Genomic DNA, 23,443 nt, shown 5'->3' on the forward strand with positions numbered 1-23,443 from the left:
CCATCTCAGCCCTGGTACCCACTTTGTATGAGCATGTTCGACTCAAAGCCAATTAAGTTTAAGCCGGACATTAATCTTTTGGTTTCTTCAAACAGGGATCCTCACCCGCTTTGGCCACAGCTTTCCCTGGTGGCGGGAATTATATCAGGAAAGCCTTCGCCTTGAAAGGGATGTCACAAGATGCAATCGAGCTTGCAGTATCTTCAATCCCAAACTCAACACTTCGTCAGTATGAATCACCCTTGAGAAAGTGGCATGAATTTTGTCAGCAAAAACAACGAGACCCTTTCGCAATAAACATGAAAGAAATCCAGGATTTTTTAACAGCGGAATACGTAAAAGGAGCGTCATACGGCACCATCAATTCATATAGATCAGCTTTATCGCTAATTTTGGGCACAGAAATTGCACACGATATCGGAATAAAAAGGATATGCAAAGGTGTATCCAAACTTCGTCCTCAGCTGCCTAAATACAATTCTACGTCTACTAAGGTCGTTCTTGATTGTCTTTCCACATGGACTCCAAATGAAGAAATCTCACTAGAAAAATTGTCATACAAATTAGCTACCTTATTAGCACTGGTGACAGGACATAGAATGCAGACTTTAGCTTCCATCAGCATGAAAAATATCAGAACCACAAATGAAAGGATTGAAATCAAGATTTCTGCACAATTAAAAACGTCCAAACCCGTAAGAAAACAGCCGGTGCTAATCTTGCCCTTCTACGAGGATAAAAATATTTGTGTGGCACAAGCATTACAGGAGTACATTTCGAGAACAAAAAACATTCGCGCCGATAAGGATAAGCTGTTCATATCTTTTAAAAATCCCCACAAAGCAGTTGGAACTCAAACGTTGAGCAGATGGATCAAAAAGACCCTTGCAGAAAGTGGTATCAACACGGATGTTTTTTCGGCATATAGTGCAAGACATGCGTCAACATCTGCAGCAAAGAGGTCAGGAGTCAACATTGATACAATAAGGACAACAGCAGGCTGGACCAAAGAGTCCCAAACTTTTGCAAAATTCTACGATCTTTCCGTTACGGATGATCCGGGCACATTTGCAAAATCTATTTTACGTTTATAATAATTTCTGAATATTAGTTTCAAGTTGCGTTATAAATACGCTAATTATTTTTTCTGTGTTCTGGTTTAAAAATAATTTTCTTTTTTGTGAATTAAAACACTAATAAAAATTTAAATCTTCAATTAAATGTTATTGAAATTAACTATATAATTGAGAATGAAGGCCGTAACATATTCTTTAAACATCTACCGAGTGATCTCGAGAAAGAGGCGCGAAATACAATTCATCGATTAAACGAACTTACCTGTAAGTGATGTTCAATCGGAATTGTATGAAGAGCCTCTTTCGAAGTAATCAGTCCCTCCCAAGAAAAAATTATTTCGTTTTTCTTTTTCCCGTAGATAATAATCATAGGCCCTTATCAGTTACGGCCAACTTTAAAAAATGAATGCCAAGTACGAGGGCGTTAGTATTAGGGTATATAGAAGTCAAATAGTCTTTTTTTTGAGGCTGTAAACATGTGGCGCCATCGGCATAGAGTGAAGCACTACCGAGTGATCTCTTCGAAAGAGGCTCTTCATACAATTCCGATTGAACATCACTTACAGGTAAGTTCGTTTAATCGATGAATTTTTCTATATAATAAATATGAAAAAAGAAATTATTACCTGGGTCCTCAGAGTTAATCCTCATTAACAAAGGTTCTATTGTCCAATGGTTGGTTCTTTTGTGGTATTTGTTCCGGGGTTTTAATACAGGTATAAATACGTATATATGTTATTTATAATGAACTACTGATTACTCATATAAGAGTGTCCTTTTTGCACTTATTGGCTGATCAGTAGTTACTGATTCATAGTTACTCATAGTTCTCTCATTCTTTTGGATATTTGGTAGTTTTATTGGATAAAAGGCAAAATTAATTATATTGGATTAAAGTAAAAATTGGTTATATTGAATTAAAGGAAAAATTAGTTATATTTAGTAAAAGGTAAAATTAGTTGTATTGAATTAAAGAAAAAATTGGTTATATTTAATAAAAGGCAAAATTGGTTATATTAGAGAAAGTGAGCAAAACGGTTAAAGATATTTAGATTTTCATGAATCAAAAATAAAATTAAACGAAGTATAATATGGCCAACATAAAAGAGTATGTTATTTTAAGTGATAAAGATTTAAAAATTATTGAAAATAGAAATAAATTGTTAAATTACATGCATATGTACAAATTTGAAGATTTATTAAGAAAAGATTCCAATTCTTTTTTTAATATGCAAAGTGCTTTGTATGTACAAATGCTTGATTTTATTGTCCTAATTAGATACGGTGATAAACATATTTAAATACTTTTTAGCGGTAATAACAATTATAGTCACTGAATTTATGTCTATTACTATAGAGTAAGGCTTTATATTTTTGATAGCCTTAATAAGGGGTGTTTAAATGTGCAGCAAATAAAATATTTAATTAGATTGTTCCCTTTTAAACCAACAGTAGTTTTTGAAGCTGTTGATCAACAACCTTTTGGTAGTGTTGAGTGTGGAGTACATGCAATAGCATTTGCAACATCTATATTATTTAACGTAATGCCAAACCGTGTAAATTATGAAACTGATAATAACAAAATGAGAAACCATTTTAAGTCAATGTTTGAAAATAGTTGCTTAAATCATTTTCCGACAGTAAGAACTCAGGAACATAAAAATTATATTTTAAACTATTGTTCTGTTTTTAATACTTTTCCCAGTAATAATATTAACAGAGTTCTATTAACACAAGAGTTGAGAATTAAACATTCTCTAAATGACATTAGTGAAAAGAAAATAATTCGTACAACTGATAATAATGTGAACAAAATTTTACAACATGAATATTTAAAAATGAAAAATTGTATGAGTAAAGAAAATGATAAAAAAATAAATCGAGCAATTAAAGAGAAGGGAAGAAAAAGGAAGGCAAGGCGCGAAGTTACATATGAGCAGAAAATAATAAGACATGAGAATAAGAGATTGAAAAAACGTAATCGTAATAAAACAGAAATCAAAAAGAAAAAGCGCAAAAAAAATTTTGACATGCAAAAAAAAGAAATAATCTATAAAAACTGAAGATGGAAAGAAAATACGCAAGGATAAAAATTTGGCATGTAGAAAAAGAAAAATATCAATGGAAACTCAAGATGAAAAGAAAGTGCATCAAGAAAATAATTTGTCATGTAAGAAGAAAAAATTTTCTACGGTAACGGAAAATGAAAAGAATGTGTGAAGAAAAGAATTTGACATATAAAAACGATAATCGGAATAAAAAAAGTGCAGGAGTTGCAATAATGTCTTTTGAAGATTTCGATGAAAGTAAAGTTCCACAGAATTAGTTAGGTTTAATAAATGCAGAATGTAAGTTTTGTAATGCGTTACATTTTTTGTGTGAAAGACCGTCACATAGATACATCACCGAGGAATGTCCCCGTGAAGAGGACATTATGATATCTCCTGAATGTCACAAAAATATTCCCGGTTGATATCAGCTTGATATTCAAGCAATATTCCGTGCTACTTGGGTGGTAGATCCAATACAAAGAAATTTTTTTTTACATTTCTAATATTACATTTTTTTGAAAAAAATGAATAAAAAATATGGTTAATGCACACTAGAAACGTAGTGAAATATCTAATGTCTTGTAACTCTAAACATACTGCTACCCACGAATATATTAAAGTAGACATAATTCTGAGTAAATCTAAAAAAATAGAGGTTTCTAGCTTAATTACAACAAAAGTTATGACCGTCTAAAAATTACTTTTTTATCTTTACTTCTATAACATTATTTTGTTAATGTCTTAATGTATTACGATGTTAATGTTGTTATTATATTATTATATAATTTATATTTATATTTATATATATATATATACTGTTCATTGAGAGTCAAAATTATAAAAAGAATGAAGATCGATATTATTTTCACATGCAAAGTTTGTTGTATTACGAAAATACGAACAGACGCATAAAACGCTTGTAACAAACTTTGCATGTGAAAATAATATCGATCTTCATTTTTTTTTATAATTTTGACTCTCAATGAACAGTATATATATATATATATATATAAATATAAATTATATAATAATATAATAACAACATTAACATCGTAATACATTAAGACATTAACAAAATAATGTTATAGAAGTAAAGATAAAAAAGTAATTTTTAGACGGTCATAACTTTTGTTGTAATTAAGCTAGAAACCTCTATTTTTTTAGATTTACTCAGAATTATGTCTACTTTAATATATTCGTGGGTAGCAGTATGTTTAGAGTTACAAGACATTAGATATTTCACAAAAACTGACTTTTTAACACATTTTTCACGGTTTTTCAAGTATTTTTATGGGTTAAAATTGTTGCAAAGAATTGAGCACCTATGGAACATTAATTTCGGTTATTTTAAATGAATTAAGCCCATAATAACCTTACAATTATATATTTTTTTCAAAAATATGTTAATTTGAATTTTCAAAATATCGAAAAAATGAGTTTTTTCAAAAACGGCTCAGGCGATTTTTTTCTTTTTGGGCTCAAAATTATCAGGAGACATCCTAAAAAAGAAATCAAGAAGAAATTTTGATACGCAAGCTTCTTTGGGTTGAACTTTACTCAGACCCACCGTGAGCTAGTGTATGAACGAAGGAATTTTAATTTGAACCAAAATTAATATTTTTTTGGGTCAAAAAACAAAATTTGAAAGCCCTAAAATCACGATTTTTAAGGAAAAATCATCGCCATTTCTAGAAATTTTTTTTCAAATCCTTCGTTAACGCACGAGGTAATATAATATGCTAACGAAATTTCCATTGTTTTTAGGGTTCCGTACCCAAAGGGGGAACCCTATTAATAATACTAGTGAAGCAAGGCATGTACCCCCTAGGGTTGTTCAACAAATTTTTTTTTTAATTTTTCTAAGTCTTACCCCTTTAATATCTTTTATATGGTAACAAAAAATTTTCCAATTTTTTCTTATTTTTTGAACAACTTCTAGAGGTCGCTATTGTCGCACAAAGTACGGAAATCCATTATTTTCTAAAGAACATATATTTAATCCGATGATTGGTGTTAAAAGCATTTCAGCTCTGCGTAAAATGATGTTTCAAGAACTGCTCTTTCAGATTCTGCAATAAAAATTGAAGTACCTTTAAGAAAAAAAAAGATATAGGGTAGGTGAGACTAATTCGGCCACCCCCCAGTAGTCGGCCACTTTACGTTTATTCATAAAATTAAAAGAAATGTCTTATGTAGAAAAGTAAAACATTATTTCTTTTCAATAGCATATCCGCTTTTCAATTTGCACGAAAAAACTTAAATAATATTTATATATTATAATATAAACTATAATATATAATATAAACTTGTAAGTGGCCGACTACTGTAGCTAGGGTAACTGAGAGTAAGATCGTCCATGTCCCGATAGTCGGACACTTTATTTTTATTTTTAAAATTAAAATAAATCACTTATGTAGAAAAATAAAAAATTCTTTGGTCTAAATAGTACGTCACTTTTTACTTTGCATACCAAAGTTTAAATAATATTTATATATTATAAACTAAAAAATGTTGGTGGCCGACTACTGTACCTACATCTTAAATTAACATCTTCTCTAACATCTTAAATGGTCGACTACTGTATCATTCACCCTAGTTACTTTTTGACAAAAAAAATGGTTTTTTTAAATATTGTCCGTCGTAAATAATTTTTTTTGTGGTTTTACAGTATCAGTATATGTATGAACGCTTTCAATATCACTTCCGAAAGTCCTGAGCTACATAAAGTGTATATACCGATTTCAAAATTTAACATGGCAGGCTTTAAAATGGCGGTCAAGACTCTAAAAGTGTTATTTAATGTCGAATATTATGGAATTTAACTTAATTTTAATTTATCACATATTGATGAAAATGCTTACTGTAAACGATCTTAAATCCCTATAGGTTTACAGTAAACCTCACAACACAGTTACCAAATTCAAAATGGCGGATCTAACATGGCGAACCAGAAATATAAAAAATTACGTAAAAATACCTACAGGGAAAGAAATTTCTCACATTAAAAGTACTCATACTATAATAGCGATTTTCGTATGTCCGTTTTCTTAACAAAAACGTTTAAATTTATACTAAAGTAGTTACAAAAATTCCTAAGTGTTAAAAGATCACTGATATTAACGTTATTAGTAGCAACTTTATTGCTGTATTGCACAAATGACAAGTGAATATAGTTCCTCTCTCTGCCGTGCGAGATTCATTCATGGCACATAACAAAATATATCGTCAACGTCGAGCGATTATTTCAATTAGTATGTGTTTTAAACGAAATTCGCATGGTAGAATGAAGAACTATATTCACATAACATTCATGTGATATGAACATGATACACATGATATTCACATGATATTCATACGAATATAGAAGAATCAATGACCCTTTATCTCTCGGGAACAACCCAAACTATTTTAGTATGTCCAAGAGTAGTATTGGTATAAATTTTATGCTATTAATGTCGCAGTAGTTGTTTTACTAAATGACTAAGTAGTTTTTATACGAAATTAGTGAGAAATTTCTCTCCGTGTAGAAATAACTACTCAGGGCTTTTCGATTTTGCTAATAAGAAATCTGGACCCAGATTTTAAAAATTCAAAATGGCGGATCTAACATGTCGAACCAAAAGTCATTCGAGTGTACTTAGAATTAAATTTTCCAGTTTGACTAGTGTTGTCGCGATAATGGCGAGAGACGAGACGAGACAGTATTTTTTTAAATATCGCGAAATATTTTAATTTTTTATTCTAATAAGTCAACGCTTTTATTTAAAAAACTTTAAAATTAAAATTAATTAAAATTTTATTTTAAATTATTACAAACATGTTTATTTTTATTACTTTACAATTAAAAATAATCTCCTAAAAAATGTTTTATATATATAAAAATAAAAATAATGTACTTGACTTTGACTGATTAACGCTTTTATGGTTAAGTGACCGCTAAAAAGACCAATCAGAGTGTGTAAAATTTTATTTTGATATAAATAATAATATAATATATATATATAGAATATAATGCATATATATAATATAATATATATATATATAGGATATAATATAATATAAAATATTAACACAAATAAACACATAAATTTTTTCTAGAATGTTAGATCCAATATTTTGAATTTTAAAAATCTGGCACCATATTTCCAAATAGAAATATCTAAAAGCCACGAGTAGTTATTTTTAGGTATTTTTACGTAATTTTCTATACTTCTGGTTCGCCATATTAGATCCGCCATTTTGAATTTTGAAAATCTGGGACCAGATTTCCCATTTGCGAAATCGAAAAGCTCCGAGTAGTTATTTCTAGGTACCTTTACGTAATTTTCTATACTTCTGGTTCGCCATGTTACATCCTCCATTTTAAATTTGGTTACTGTGTTGTAAGGTTTACAGTAAACGATCTCAAATCTCTAACAGTGAGCATTTTCATCAATATGTGATAAAATGTAGTATCAAATTCTATAATATTGGACATTAAACAACCCCGTGCAGAAACCCTACTTAGTTCTACTTTAAGTAAGGCTCTCTCATGGCCCTTGCCAGTTTTTCCACAAGTCTGGCATTTCCCAGATTAAACGACAGTTACTTGGTTATCCCATGTTTGCAATATAACCTAAAAAATTACATGTCAAGGCAGTGGAAAGGCTCTTGCCAGTGTGTCCACAAGTATGGCATTCCTTAGAGCAACTCGGTCTTGCCATGGTTTTATGACATTACTTCAAAATAAAAATTAATTGTTAACACCAAATAAAACTATAATAAAATTAAATTTCCATGCAACATATTTTATCAAGTAATAATTATTTAATAATAATATTTATGAATTTTAAATAATTTAAATAACAATTAATTAATTTAATTACCTAATTAAAATAATTTATTTATTAAAATTATTAATTTTTTAAAAAATTAAAGAAAACTTAATTAAGTTAATTTTTTTAAAAAATTTAACAATTTTAATCTAAGAATTTTATCAACAACTCAAAAGAAATAAGTGATTTTTTATTTACCAAAACTAAAATTTATTTGTCTTTTTTTTACTATATTATCTATATTTTAGATAATAAGAAAAATTATGTTCCTAAGTTTTAATAAAATAAAAAAATGAACATATTGACTTATGTTAAATAAATTATATAACATTAAAAATAAATTATAATTGATATTGGGATCTCTTGTACTGTAAGACGCTCTCTGGTGAAAATTTTTGTAACCCTCGAGAGTAGGTCGTTTTGTCTAATTTTGTCCAACTTCCACCAATCAGCGTAGGTTTTTAACGCGGTGTCGAAAAATGGTACCACTGAGAGGAGGTTAAATGATTAAGCCACGCCCCACAAGAGATCCCAATATAATTATTGTTTCTTTACTGTTCTGCTCCCCAAGTCCTCATTTTCCTCAGTCGCAACTTACCAAATCAATTTTTATTTATTTTTTCACGTTAAGTTGGCGTAATGGTTAGCGTTAATTGTATAATTAATTCCATATTTAATTTTTTTGTTTAGTGTTGGTGTTACTACCTATTTAAAGTTGGGTCGACTTTGGGATTATTATTTGTCAGGCTAAAATCTTGCATTCTTCTGTTTTTGTTTTGTTACAAGTTTTTGTTGCTTATTGATTCAATCAATTACTCATTTCAACTGATTACACAGCCCCACAAAAAAAAAGTGTCATGTACTTTTGACCGGAATACCCTAACCCTATGTATTTTGACGCGCTGAACACGAATCCGAAGTCCGTTTTGCTCCATCACGTCAGGATTTTTTTCTAACCTCAAAAAACATGTCGGATTTTGTGAAGTAGGCGATTTTTTTAAAAATTGATGTATTAACTTCAAACTTGGTATCTGGGGGTTTTTTGTGTCGCTGATTACGAATCTGAAGTTAGATTTTCAAAATCCAAAATGGCGGATCCAATATGGAGGACGAATTTTGAAAAAATTTTAAGATTTACTTCAAACTTGGTATCTGGGGGTTTTTTGGGTCGCTGATTACGAATCTGATGTCAGATTTCCGACATTCGACATGTCTGATTCAATATTAAGGAATTATTTTTAAAAAATTGTCAGATTATTATAAAAATTTGGTATCTACAGGTTTTCTAAGTTGCTGACAAGTAACACTAGGGAAGTGCCATACGACGATTTTTCTGAAACTTGGCAGTTTTGTAGTTTTTTAAAAACAATTTGACACGTATGTTTTGTTTTTCCCCAAAAGCTGATTTATGGGGGGGGAACTACCCTTGAATTTTTTTTGGTAGGGGGACATTATTTTACGAAATTTTTTAAAAATTAATGTGCAATAGTGTATCTGGGGGTTTTTTGAGTCGCTGATTACGAATATGATGTCAGTTTTCAAAAATTGATAATGGCGTATCTAGTATGGCCGATAGAAGTCCATGTTGGATATGCCATTTTAAATTTTTGAAAACTGACATCATATTCGTAATCAGCGACCCAACAAACCCCCAGATACCAAGTTTGAAGTAAATCTTAAAATTTTTTCAAAATTCGTCCGCCATATTGGATCCGCCATTTTGGATTTTGAAAATCTAACTTCAGATTCGTAATCAGCGACACAAAAACCCCCAGATACCAAGTTTGAAATTAATACATCAATTTTTAAAAAAATCGCCTACTTCTCAAAATCCGACATGTTTTTTGAGGTTAGAAAAAATTCCTGACGTGATGGAGCAAAACGGACTTCGGATTCGTGTTCAGCGCATCAAAATACATAGGGTTAGGGTATTCCGGTCAAAAGTACATGACACTTTTTTTTTTTGTGGGGCTGTTATAAGCCTGCAGTACATTTTTCACTGATTGCTTATTTTTGTCACAAAATATAGGGTAATTCCCAGGAAAACTCTCATGGCCCTGGCAAGTTCATCCCTAAGTAGGGCAAATTCTTGCAAAACCGTTTCAAGCCATTACTAGGGCCTTGCCAGTTTGCCATGTCAGTCCCTTGCCAGAATCCAGGCGTACTAGGAAGGGCCTTGAGAGGCCCAGACCATAATTTCTGCACGGGACGTTTTTAGAGTCTTGACCGACATTTTAAAGCCAGCCATGTTAAATTTTGAAATCGGTAAATACACTTTATGTAGCTCAGGACTTGCGGAAGTGATATTGAAAGCGTTCATACATATCCTGATACTGCAAAACCACAAAAAACTCATTTACGACGGACAATGTTTAAAAAATATCATTTTTTTGTCAAAAAGTAGCTATATCTTTTTTTCCTTAAAGCTACTTCAATTTTTATTGCAGAATCTGAAAGAGCAGTTCTTGAAACATTATTTTACGCAATGTTGAAATGCTTTTAACACCAATCATCGGATTAAATACATGTTCTTTAGAAAATAATGGATTTCCGTACTTTGTGCGACAATAGCGACCTCTAGAAATTGTTCAAAAAATCTGAAAAAATTAGGAATTTTATTTTCACCATATAAAAGATATTAAGGGGGTAAGACTTAGAAAAATTAAAAAAAAAATTTGTTGAACAACCCTAGTACCCCCATATATTGGCCACACGATTTTATCTAGAGGGCTGAAATTTAGTAAACATATGTATTTTGGCATGTAGATTACAAAAAAAATATAGCGAGAAGGATTGAAGCTGATTATCATAACGTTTTCAAGGAAAAACTAATAATTTTCGATAAAAACCATGAATTTTCATCAAAAAACAAAGATAATTTAATCTAAAGAGCTTCAAATTTATAAATTTTTACGTATTTTTACGTGTAGATTACAAAAAAATATAGTGAGCACGATTAGAATGGAAAAACTGATAATTTTCGATCTGTGTCTATTTATGTGTTTTCATGCTCACGCCAGATACACCGTATTTCCGCATTTTACACCGCAATTTAAGGTTTTCATCCGCAATCCGCATTTTTAAATGCGGATCACGAAAAATTCCGCATTTTGACAATATACTACCAAAACAAAAAAATTATATGTAATTTTGATTGGCTCCCAGTTTTCATTTCATATTTTTTATGTAGTTTTAACTAAATTGGTCTTCTTTTGTGGACAACCAATCAAATTTTATACCTAGAGTGTAAGTGCACCCTAACTTTGATGTCGATTCTCATCTTTGAAATGTGTGTTTTTTTTATTTAAATCAAACAAAAAAATAACTTTACGAATTTATAAGACTATTGATAAAAAAGGTATTTGTATGTTTACTAAACTGAACAAACAGATTTAAATAATATAGCATGTTAATTATAAACTAATTAATGTGATACTATTCATAAGTTTGAAATCTGAAGCATTCCATACCCAGCAAACACGTTCTACACGGAAAGAAAATCCTTTGCAGTAAATGTTAAAAATGATACAAAAATTTAGTATATTCTTCAGCAAGTCATCGAAACTAAGGCTATTTATTAAAAATTAATATATTTTTCGCAAAAGCTTTGTAGAAACAATTTTAACAGAAATTAAAATTACTATTTTAAAACGAGTTCTAAATTTCATAAGAAAGTTTTCTTATTTTTACTAAAAAAAAGGGAAGCGGAATTAAAAAGCGCGCATTTCGTTTGCTAAAACTATAAGAAAAATTGAAAACGACGTTAAAATAAAAGAAAAATTTTTTCATTATTTGCTACCTGTCAAAGGATTGGGTCATCGCTGTTAATTGTTCTCTATTGTAGCTGAGGATGCAGGTATGGTTTCTTAACATATATCCCTACCTAACTTATCGAAAATACGCATATACATAAACGCAGAATATCGCAACGCACACACTTATATTATATACATGTTTCACGTAGGTAGAAAATTTCCTTATATATACTAAGAAGATAGGATTTAATGCACTTGCGAGAAACGCTTTATTTATTAGTTTAAATTATATGCGCTATTATTTTTTAATATTGATAAGAAAACAATAACCAACTTAAACTAACGTTTAAGAGGTCATTTTTTAAAGTAACATTGATTAAGAATTTCTTATGAATTCTTATAAAATTCTTGATAATCTAAAACACCAGTACTCCTAATTTAATTAGTTAGTGAATTGAGTAAATATTTAAAACTTTATTAGCAAATTTTGAGAAATGTTTTTACTTTTAAAAATTAATTACTACTCGTTATGTGAACTTTTAAGTTGCTCGGTTATAAGATCCACATTCAATTCAGTTTAATCATAATAATGATTAAAAAAATACAATATATATTTTACATAAATTCGAAAAACAAATCATTTTAAAAAATATTACTGAAATAGAATGAATGGAAAAAATAGCCAAATACAGGAGTAATCCTTATGACTTTTCGTTAGCAATCGGTCAAATTCGTTCAGACTCGCTCGGTTGCCTTCGGTCCCTCTTCCCCAACCTTCTTTTCTGAAATTTTCGTATCGGCTATACCAAAATATGAAAATATTGAAGCAATTAAGGTAATCATTTTATAATGATATTTCTAAAATTCTTAATAAATATTGTTATTTAAGTTTCCTATAGTAAAATTTTAATTTTTCAAATGACTTTACTAATTTTTATTTTCTAACTATATTATATAATATTATTTTTATTTCAGGCTTTCTTAAAAGTGATAATAATAATTAATAAGATCCGTTAGTTTCCATTACATGCTACCAACTAAAGTAAACATTGATTTCCAAATATTAAATATTATTACAATTTTTCTTTCCGTGTATAAATGTTATATAACAGTGAGGACACAGTTTTATAGATCATTTGTTACAAGCTGGTTATGCATCTGTTATATAACCTCATTGTAACAGAATTCTAGAACATTGTTACAAGGGAGTTACCGATCTGTTCTATATTATGCGAACTTCACAGTTCTGCAACAATGGAATGTAACATTTCTGTAACACAATCATCACAAATGATCTGTAACTGACGTTCCAACGTAGTTCTAGAACTGTGTCTGAAAAATGTTATGTAGCTGTTCTAAAATTTTGTTGCAGATTAGTTCTAGATGACATTTGTACCTAAACATGGGAACAATTCTGCAACAGTGTTACATAACATTTCTATAACACTAGAGCCACAAATTTTCAGTAACTAATGTTCCATCGCATATCTAGAAATATATCGGTACAATGATATATAACTGTTCTAAAATTTTGATGAAGTTCAGTTCTGGAATATATTTGTACCTGAGATTAAAAATTTTGAAGTGTACATAAGTACCTTAACTATTTTCTATGGAATTAATAAATAAATAGTTCATTTTTCAGTATGTAGTTATATTTAAAAACTCTAAAATTGTTATATATCACATAGTTTTATTGTTTTTTCTTTATATGAGTAATACAGTTTTTAAATCATCCTGAGTAGCAAGTTATCAAATCAATTTTGTATTTATATTCCCATGTTAGGATAGCAAAATAGTTAGAGTATTAGCCTGTGGAGCCATCTTGTTATAGAACAGTTGAAATTTGACACTGTTCTAACTATGTTTATTTTAGAGTTTCCTATGAAGTTCCATCACCCTCTGATTTTTTTAAATTAAGAAAAACACCCCCTTAATTGTCAAATTCAAACTTAGGAGATAAAAAAATTAAATAACAGATTTATTTAATAAACAGAACCTTACACCAACGTATTTTTGCATCACTAACACAAAAATAAAATCAGAACTGATCCAGAACCCTCTGAATTTTTTTCAATCGAAAAAACCACCCTTCATCGGACAAACTCAAACTTAGAATTTTTACAAAAGCAACAATCTTTTTGGAATGATGGTTTTTTCCGTATCAAAGGTACAGAAATTTTTTTTTAAAAAAATCTGAGGGTGCTGGATCAATTCTGGCTTTGTGTTTGAGTTAGTGGAGACAAAATACGTAGTTGTATGGTTTTGTATAATAAAAAAAATCTGTTATTTAATTTTTTTATCTCCTAAGTTTAAATTTGACAATTAAGGGGGTGTTTTTTTCGATTTAAAAAAATCAGAGGGTGATGGAGCAATTCTGACTTCATATACTAATTCAGCGGGCCAAAATACTTTAGGAATGGTATGTCTATTTCAAGAAACAGACAACTTTTTTTTGTGTGCCTATGTTATATACCATTTTATAGTTGTTACAAAACAGTTCTAGAACTGGTACAAATACATTTGTAACCATGTTCTAGATCTGTACGCAACGTTTATGATAAACGATTTTTAAAGATATAATTTTTTAAAATGAAAAATTCTATAATTTTTTGTCAGAAAAATATTTCTTGTAGTTTTTATTAATCAACAAATTGTAAAAAATTATATTTTTAGGTAAACAATTTTATAATTTTCCATGTTAAATAAAAATTGATTTCTAATCGTTTACCATACCATAATGTTTAAAAACAATTTTTGAAAAAAATCCGCATTTTGAAATGAGAATCCGCATTTTCGCGCTTGCGCTTCCGCAATCTCAGAACACGAATTGTGCCTGAGGGATAAAAAAGTTTTTTGACGGCAACTTGTTTCTTTTCCCTCTATAAATTGAACTCGTTCAACAGGACTTTCTGTAATTTGAATCATGCAAATACAGTACATTCTAAAATCAAAATACTGTCATTCTTTTTAATCATTCCTGTTAATGTAATCATTAATTCACTGATAAATTTAGTTTAAGAATTTTTCGTTTATTTTAACGATTTTGGAAAAAAAATTATCAATACCGTAGAACGTGGTGGAACAGAAAAAGATGTACCCAAACAATTTGGAATTTTGCACCAAAATTTATAATAAACTATCTTTTTTTATATTGCCAAGAAAGATTGCAGCAAACAGGATGTTTAAAAATTACTGCAATGTTGCAGTAATATTACACTGCCATAATGGCAATATTGCAGCAACATAGAACGAATATTATGTGCTATTTGGGTATTAATATGAAAGGAATCAGAGCATTTTAATTTTAATTCTTTTTATTTGTACAATTGATAATTTGGTGCCAAGCTGTCTGCTTAGTATGGTCTGTATGCGTGCGATTTGTGTAGTGGTAATTCCGGGAAATGTTCGGCAAATTCCGAGAACGAACCGATGATTTCGGAAAATTAAAGTAGGCTCTCCAAGCGAGGTTTGAGATCGGTTGGACCTGGGAGACCACCGGGGTTCGCGGGGAAGGGAATCATTATCGCTTACAATAAAAGCGGAAATACGGGGTTTCTTGGTCTTATCGCCTTGTGTTCTGAGAAGGGATTGGTCGCGCCATGCATATGTATATCTCCGTTGACACATAAATAAGAATTTTTGGTTTAATATTTTGTTTTATTTAAATGTAAATTAAATTCTTTTATTGATAGCAAAGTTAATTATTTTGAAGTGCATATTTTGATAAAATAATATTTGTAAATAATAAGAAACCGTTCACCTTTTAAAGGTGTGGTGTTTAAAATAAAATGGTGCTGATCTTGGCGTGAAGAGGGTTGGTGATAAGACCGGTAACCATATAAATCGAAGGATTTATTGGGGCCGTTATTTGCAATATTTGAGGAGATCCTGACTGGATTCCACTTGGAATTTGAACCACATTACTTGACGTTAAATTTATTCAACTCCGGATCTCCAAAATGGCTTCACCAATTTGACCGGTTTCAAACCTTCGCCACCGTCGAAACGATGCCTTTGTAACCAAAATCCTTCCAGAAGAGATAAGTTCTTTTTTTTGATATCTATATATTTACATTGATTTTATTATTTTTCCATGATCTATTTATTTTAATTATATTTATTATATTTTTGTACATGTATTCGCTCATTTTGTGTTGTGTGTATGTACGTGTGATATGAATACATGAGACGCGTCTCGAGACTACTGGATTTGATTTTTATACATGAAATATAAGTTAGTAAATATATTAATTAATTTTCTTAATGTTTCAATTTTGTGAATTTTTATTTATATTTCTACATTATTTGATTATTGTGTTTCTGTCGTCGGTCTTTGTATTTTTACATTCGCCTATTTAATGTGATTTTATTTCGTTCTATCTTTTCTGATTTTATAAGATATCCTAAATATCAATTTTGCTATCGAGTGAAATTTTGTTATTATTTTTAAATTCATTTCTAAATTTATATTTTTCAATCAAGATAAATAATCATTACAAATATTAATATATTAAATTTCAATAAGTATAGTAAAAATTTTAGTATAGTATACCATGGAGAATAGATTCGTCGTAAGCTAAGACAAGTACTCAGCTTGCCCATAGGTGGCGAAAAAAACAGATAGATACCATCAACGTACGCATGTCAAGAAACATCTGTTAGCTGTCATATTGTTTTGAAAAACATAACCTGAATTTAGGTATATTTTCATTCTAAATAATAAAAAAAGACTAAGATTGGTAAGTAAAGACAATTATTTTTTTGCAAATAAGTTAATAATAATTATTTATTTGTAGTTATTTTATAACTATATGAAATAGTGAAAAGATGTATCTATTGAGAAATCATTATTATTCATTATCATTATCATTATTAACTTCTTTTCAATCAATTGAAACAAGTAAATTTTTTTATATGATTGAAAAATGTTGATTTTTTTATAACTTTGTAATTCTTTTTAACTTTGGACAAATTTACATATTTTATTCAACTTTAAAGTAATTGATATTTGACTTACGTGAAGTGCATGTGAGAATTTAGCAAGCTTATTTTTAAGAAAAGGTTATGATATGTTAATACATATAAATATCAGCCGCTGGATTCTAGAAGGGCACGTACATTTTTTCGGCCGGAAAACTAAGTCCCCCTGGACACTCAAAATTCATTTTTCGAATTTTAATATTTTTCAAGTATATTCTTATACAGAATTCGATTGCGCATCTTTTTTTTCATAAAAAACTTTCCATCTTTTTCCGGTTTCGAAATATGAGAGAAAAACTGGTTTTTTGTAAACATAAAATTTAATTGTTTTTTTGACTTCAACTCGCGCTAGCTCAGTCAATTTACGAGTTTTTCAATGAAACAAAAACGAAAACACGTGTTATTATATCCTACGAGTGACTAAAAAAGAAAAAAGTTGTTTTGATTAAAAAAAAAGTTATTAATTGCTTACTAAGACATTGCGAAATTCGTGAAGTGCAATTTTCTCAATGCGGAGAAGTTTGACAAATTTTCAGCAGCAACAAACTTTCAGTGAGAAAGTTGTTCATTAAGGTGCAAAGAAGTTTTCTGGAAAGTTACAATGCAATTGGACAATTAATAACAAAATGGTGAATGTTTAAACTTTGAAGTTGCGCGAGCGGCTGAACGTTTGGCATGCGTTTGCTACGTAATAATACAAACGAGCTTATTATGGTAGCAAACACATTCCAAACTTTTAGCTGCTCGCGCAACTTTAAAGTTTAAACATTCACCATTTTGTTATTAATTGTCCTTATATTTCGAAACCGGAAAAAGTTGGAAAGTTTTTTATGAAGAAAAAAAGATGCGCAATCGAATTCTGTATAAGAATATGCTCGAAAAATTTTAAAATTCGAATAATGATTTTTGAGTGTCCAGAGAATTTCGTTTACCAGGCGGAAAACATTTACATGACCTTCTAGCATCCAGCGGCTCATATAACAGGTATTTATCATTTCCCAAAATATATACCAAAATATTTACAAAATAAAAAAATTTATTTGTATTAATAAAATTAATTTTTATTTTGAAGTGTAAAGTTTGAATATAATTTTAAATACATCTATAGTTAAAAAGTTTTCTCATAATAAATTTAGTTTAAAACAAAAGATTTTTGACACAACTTTAATTAAATAATATAATAAATACAATATTAAATAATATTTCAAAAATTAACGAACCTTATAAACTCGCAAAAATTTTAAGCATAATTTAAATAATAACGGTAACTTACACTACCGTCCGAAATTGTGCGAACTCTGCTTTTTCAACAACTATAAAACTGTTCAAATCTTCAAAAATATTAAAACTAAAATTTTTTCCTCTTTATTTTATTAAAGCTAATAAAATTCTGAAAGAAATGACACCTTGACAAAGAGAATATGTTAATTTTTCAATTAGATATATAAGAAAAACCCAATTTTCAATGTTTTTACTATTTTTTTTATTTCTCTGGCAAAAATTAATATTTTTAAACGTTCTTAGGCTCATTGAAATCGTATTTTGTTATGCAATTCAAATTATATAAAACAATTCATGTACACATTCTTCCCTAGCGTTTGCAAACCGTGAAATTTGGCTCATAAAATGTCAAAAAATTTAAATTTAATTCTACAATAAAATATAATGTTTAAAAATCAAGTATATATATCATTCTAAACTTCTCTGATTTATGTAAGTAAATTTAAGATTTATACATTTTACTGATCATTTTTTGTCATATAAATATTAATCACAATTTTTTGACATTTTATGAGCCAACTTTCACGGTTTGCATACGCTAGGGAAGAATGTGTACATGAATTGTTTTATATAATTTGAATTGCATAACAAAATACGATTTCAATGAGCCTAAGAACGTTTAAAAATATTAATTTTTTCCAGAGAAATAAAAAAAATAGTAAAAACATTGAAAATTGGGTTTTCCTTAGATATCTAATTGAAAAATTAACATATTCTCTTTGTCAAGGTGTCATTTCTTTCAGAATTTTATTAGCTTTAATAAAATAAAGAGGAAAAAATTTTAGTTTTAATATTTTTGAAGATTTGAACAGTTTTATAGTTGTTGAAAAAGCAGAGTTCGCACAATTTCGGACGGTAGTGTATACTAAATTTTAAATAATAAAATATATTTCATTATAATAATATATATTTCACAGAAAAAATGGGCTTCTGCCGGAAAACCATATATCACGATGTATGCTGTTACCCAAGAAGCACATGTGAATTTGAGAACTTATGGTTTCTATCTGTTTTCAACGCGGTGCGTGATAAGTTTTGAAACTAACAGCTTCCGACGAAAATTTGCCGTTTTCTTATACACTACATTGGTCTTCTGTAGTCTATTCTCCATGTATAGTACATTGCGTAACAAGTGTGAATTAGCGGCTTTTTTGGAACTAGCGCTTTGTTTTCGTAACCGCAGACAAGTTACGAAAATGTAGCGCGAGTTTCAAAAAGCCGCCACACGTGTTGCGCACAATACTTTTCATAACAAAATCTTAAAAAGGCGTTGATACTACACGGAGAGAAAAATCTGCCTTTTATAGTATGAAATAGATTGCTGCTATTTTTCTTTAAACTTTTCATACTAATAGAGCAAAGATTTGAGAATTTTTAGCATGAAACTTGTCTATGCTAATAAAGTTTGTCATATAGCCTCTTATTACATACTTATTATACTTTTAATCCAACGGCGCCATGCGAAGATCGCACATAACATCATCCTACTATGTTTGCATAAGTTCTATGCTTTTTCGGGGATAGACTCTTGCAACTGGCGATTAGGCCAGTTCCAATTAAGTAAAGGTGGGCGTGGCCTAATCGCCAGTTGCAAGAGTCTATCCCCGAAAAAGCATAGAACTTATGCAAACATAGTAGGATGATGTTATGTGCGATCTTCGCATGGCGCCGTTGGATTAAAAGTATAATAAGTATGTAATAAGAGGCTATATGACAAACTTTATTAGCATAGACAAGTTTCATGCTAAAAAGACATACGATTGTACTATAATTACTCAAATTTCATGTCTATATAGCATAGAAAATTTCTGTGCATTAAATGTAAACCTTTCTATACTATAAAAGGCAGATTTTTCTCTCCGTGTAAGATGCATATTAATTATAAAAACTTTTAAAAAAATTACATACGAGATGGATAGCAGAACCACTATCCAGTGTGCATAAGAGTTTGGTCGCTCGGGGGGATCGGAGGGTCTCCCCCTAACAAGGTCCAGGGGCAGCGCCCTGGTCGAGGGGATCAGGAGGCGAAGTTGTCAAATTTACAAAAGAAGATGAGGTTAGGTTAGGCGACGGTGCGTTACAGACGCAGGAGATGGTAAGACTACGAAAGAATTCTACTACATTGACTCGCCTCTACTGGACGAAATTGCAATTACTCGTGCGTTACGACAATACAGGAACAAGCACAAACAAAGCTCTTTTTTGAACTCATCTGTCATTCAGTGTATTTTCGTAACTTCACGGAGAGAAATAGATGGTACGAGGTACTATCTAGATAGTACAATAAAGGACGATTTTTCGTTTGCTTACGGAGGTATACATAACGCCATTTTTATGATTGCGTTATGAAAAATATATTTCAATATAGGAAAAAAGTGTTAAAATACAAAAATTGAAAAATATTTACTAAAATTTCTACTGTACTTATTAACACTTAATATATATTTTCTTTAGGTTAATTTTCTCTTGTTAATTTTAATTTTTCTTGCCTTTCTCTCGATAATTTGAAATTTTTTTGAATCCCCTTGAGATTCAATTTATCGAGTGTCGATTGTATATGATACTTTTTTTATAACAATAAATTGTTTATGTAAACAATGAAAATAAATTTTATTTTATTTCTATTGTTTTAAGGAATTTAGAAGGTGGCTGATTACTGTCATTTTGTTACGTATTTACTGCAAATTTTTTTAACGAATAAGAAATTCTTTTCTTGTAATTATTATCGGTTTAATAGTTCCTTATGATCGTAAGGAACAATCACATATGGAAGAAATTTAAAAAGGTTATTTACACTTTTTAAAAAGTGTTGATTAAAAAGATTTTCTTAAGTGTCCGACTACTATCTGGTTTACCCTAAGATATTTTATGGTAAATTTTTAATAAATATTTCTAAATAAAAAATTACATAAAAAATAATTTAATACCTGAAGGAGGTGTGAGAGTTTGTTCCCTGTAGTCTTTGTAGTGGTGAACCAACGCTGGTGGCGACGACGGATGGGATGGCGGTGCGTAGAGTGACATCGAAGGTGGATATTGGACGGGAGGTGAATAGTGTACCCACAGTGGAGCTCTGTAAGTTCCAGGAGGCAGCAAAGGTATTCCATAAAGAGGGTGATGCATAGAGGAGTTTGCTGACGCGATGAACGGGTCAACTCTAGCCGACGGGTGAGGTTGATTAGACGAATACTTTGTTAGTATTGATTGTTGGTTTTCCGGTTTCAGTAAAGTTCTTAAAAAACCTGGTTCTGTGCTTGGTTTGTCCTCACCTAAAATACTTGTTATACTGTATGAAGATAATTGTTTCGGCGACTGTATTGATGGTGTTGATACATTAGATGTCTTATTTGGTGGTTGCGGTGTTGCACGACGTTTTGATGCTTGATCTTCAAGAGTTACTCTTTCCAATTCGCGTAGAATTCGCTTTCGAGGTGAAATAACGTTTGGATCTAAAAGTCGCAAAAGCTTCTCAATAATTAAGCTTAGAGTTCTGCCAGTCGCTACACCGTTTGTTTTAGACGATGTTCGTTTTGAGGACCCAAAAACTGTTTCCAGACCTAATTGTAAAGTTCCATTTTCAAAAGGTTGCCTTCGTTTTTTGGATATCAAACGTGGATGCATACAAAGACGTATTCTAGGATGTCTGCGAAAGTAAAAGTTAAATTCAGTAGATACACTGCGTCTCGGATGACTTTGCTTCCAACAATGATCTCTTTGCCATGGGCTCGACTGGACTGATGAATTGTCGTCTGAAACTATATTCAATAAAACAAATTTTTTTAATTAAAAAATTAAGTTAGAAGTTAAATTGAGCACTGAAAGTTTAAACTATTTGACACAGTTTTAAGTAAATTTTCAAAGTCCTAAATAAGTATTTTCTTGTCCTATAATCTTATAGTTAAAAAACATTCGAAATTACATTTCAAACTCAATAATATGAAAAAATATATCAAATGTAAGAATAAATAATGAACAGAATCAATTTAAAAATCCAATTGATCACATTTATTTGCCACTCTACATGACTTAAAATGTACATATATAAACATAAAATATATTTGACCGTATCAAATATTGTTGAAAACGGCGAACGAGTACTGCCCTGGTCCGCTTTCCGCGAAGTTATATCATTTCCTTACTCTCCCCGCTCCTCGCAATCACACACAAAGACCTTACAGATTCGGCCTTTCCTAACTAAATGTTCGTCCTCGAACAGGTTTCGTCGTACAAGAGAATTTCCTATATCTTAAATTTTAATATCATTCAATTTGGCTTCCAAAATTTCATATTTTTCAGCTCCCACTTCCCAGACACCCTGTACCATTTTTTCGTTATTTGGTGACCTTTGACATCAGCAATCACGTAACGATTGTGCCAGAGAATTTTGAATAATTCACATATGGGCCTTTAAATACCGGACGTAATTCCGGCGAGATTCCCGGAGTTGAATCAAAATTCCTTATCATTACATAATCGCCTACCTTATACACATACTCTTCTTTTCAATGTTTATTTATGTATTTTTCATTATAGCTCTGGCTCTTCTCGATTTTCTTTTCAGCCAACGTTCGGATATGTTCTAGATTTCTATCAATTTGACTATCCAAAAACATTTTTATTTTGTCATTGACTTTACCGATCTGATCGATACCAAACAACATTCAGCTCGGTGTCTTCCTGTTAGACTTGTGCACGGAATTGTTTACTACATATTCTATATCGTTTATTATTTATTTATTTATTTATTTACGCGTTCAATTTGCCCATTCGCTTGTGGCGACGCAGTTGCACAAAATCCGCAAATTCGCTTCATGTGAAGCAAGATCAGCGATCGGAAATTAACGTCTGCAGCTTACTGTAGGGGAGGATGGGGCAAGGATAGTTAGTGGCTCTATTGCCTACAAGGCTTGTTCAAAAAGGGCAAATCCACAGCAAAATAATGTTTTACAAAATTGTAGCTAAATAAACAGGCCTTCGAACGGTACTATTCTTTTTCCGATGCCAGTTGAATTTTAGCTGCTAGATCCAAAAATGTCTTACCTAACTATCCTTACCCCATCCTCCCATACAAATTAAAATAAGTTTTTAAGTGTGCGATCGCTTCTGCCGTTTTTGTCGTTCTGGTCGGGTACATTCTAATAAACTTGGTGAATGCATTAGTCACTATCAGTATGTCTTTTATCTTTTTCATGTAGAAATTTATCGTGGCTGTCCTAGTGTTAGCCTATAGCTAGACAGTGTTTGTCGTGGAAATTTATTCTCAAATAACTGCAATGGCCCCTCAAAGTTCATGTGCAGTTTTTATATAGTTTTTCCTTTATTTCTTTAGATATGAGGCCTTTCTAGAATTTAGCTAGTCATTGTCTAGAATGCTTACTTGAAAATTTTGTACAAGTTCGTACAGTAGGCTGTCTAGAATTTACCAAGATACGGCCTAGGATACCGTCATGAAAAATTAATATAAGTCCGTCAAGCAGTTGTCA

The 23,443-nt window shown here is 30.4% G+C and overlaps 1 protein-coding gene across 2 annotated transcripts in view; it reads right to left on the reverse strand.

Moving 5' to 3' along the window:
• LOC127291145 (protein hairless) overlaps window positions 1-23,443 on the reverse strand; it is a 115,511-nt gene that overhangs the window by 36,158 nt on the left and 55,910 nt on the right. For both annotated transcript variants that reach the window (XM_051320072.1, XM_051320071.1), the window contains exon 3: window positions 20,888-21,715. In XM_051320072.1, coding sequence (XP_051176029.1) covers window positions 20,888-21,715 — 828 coding nt within the window. The remainder of the gene's footprint in view (window positions 1-20,887; window positions 21,716-23,443) is intronic.

The sequence above is a fragment of the Leptopilina boulardi genome, unplaced genomic scaffold (assembly GCF_019393585.1).
Source record: "Leptopilina boulardi isolate dan_hultmark-lab unplaced genomic scaffold, ZJU_Lbou_2.1 LbouV2_125, whole genome shotgun sequence".
NCBI classification, from domain to species: Eukaryota; Metazoa; Arthropoda; class Insecta; order Hymenoptera; family Figitidae; genus Leptopilina; species Leptopilina boulardi.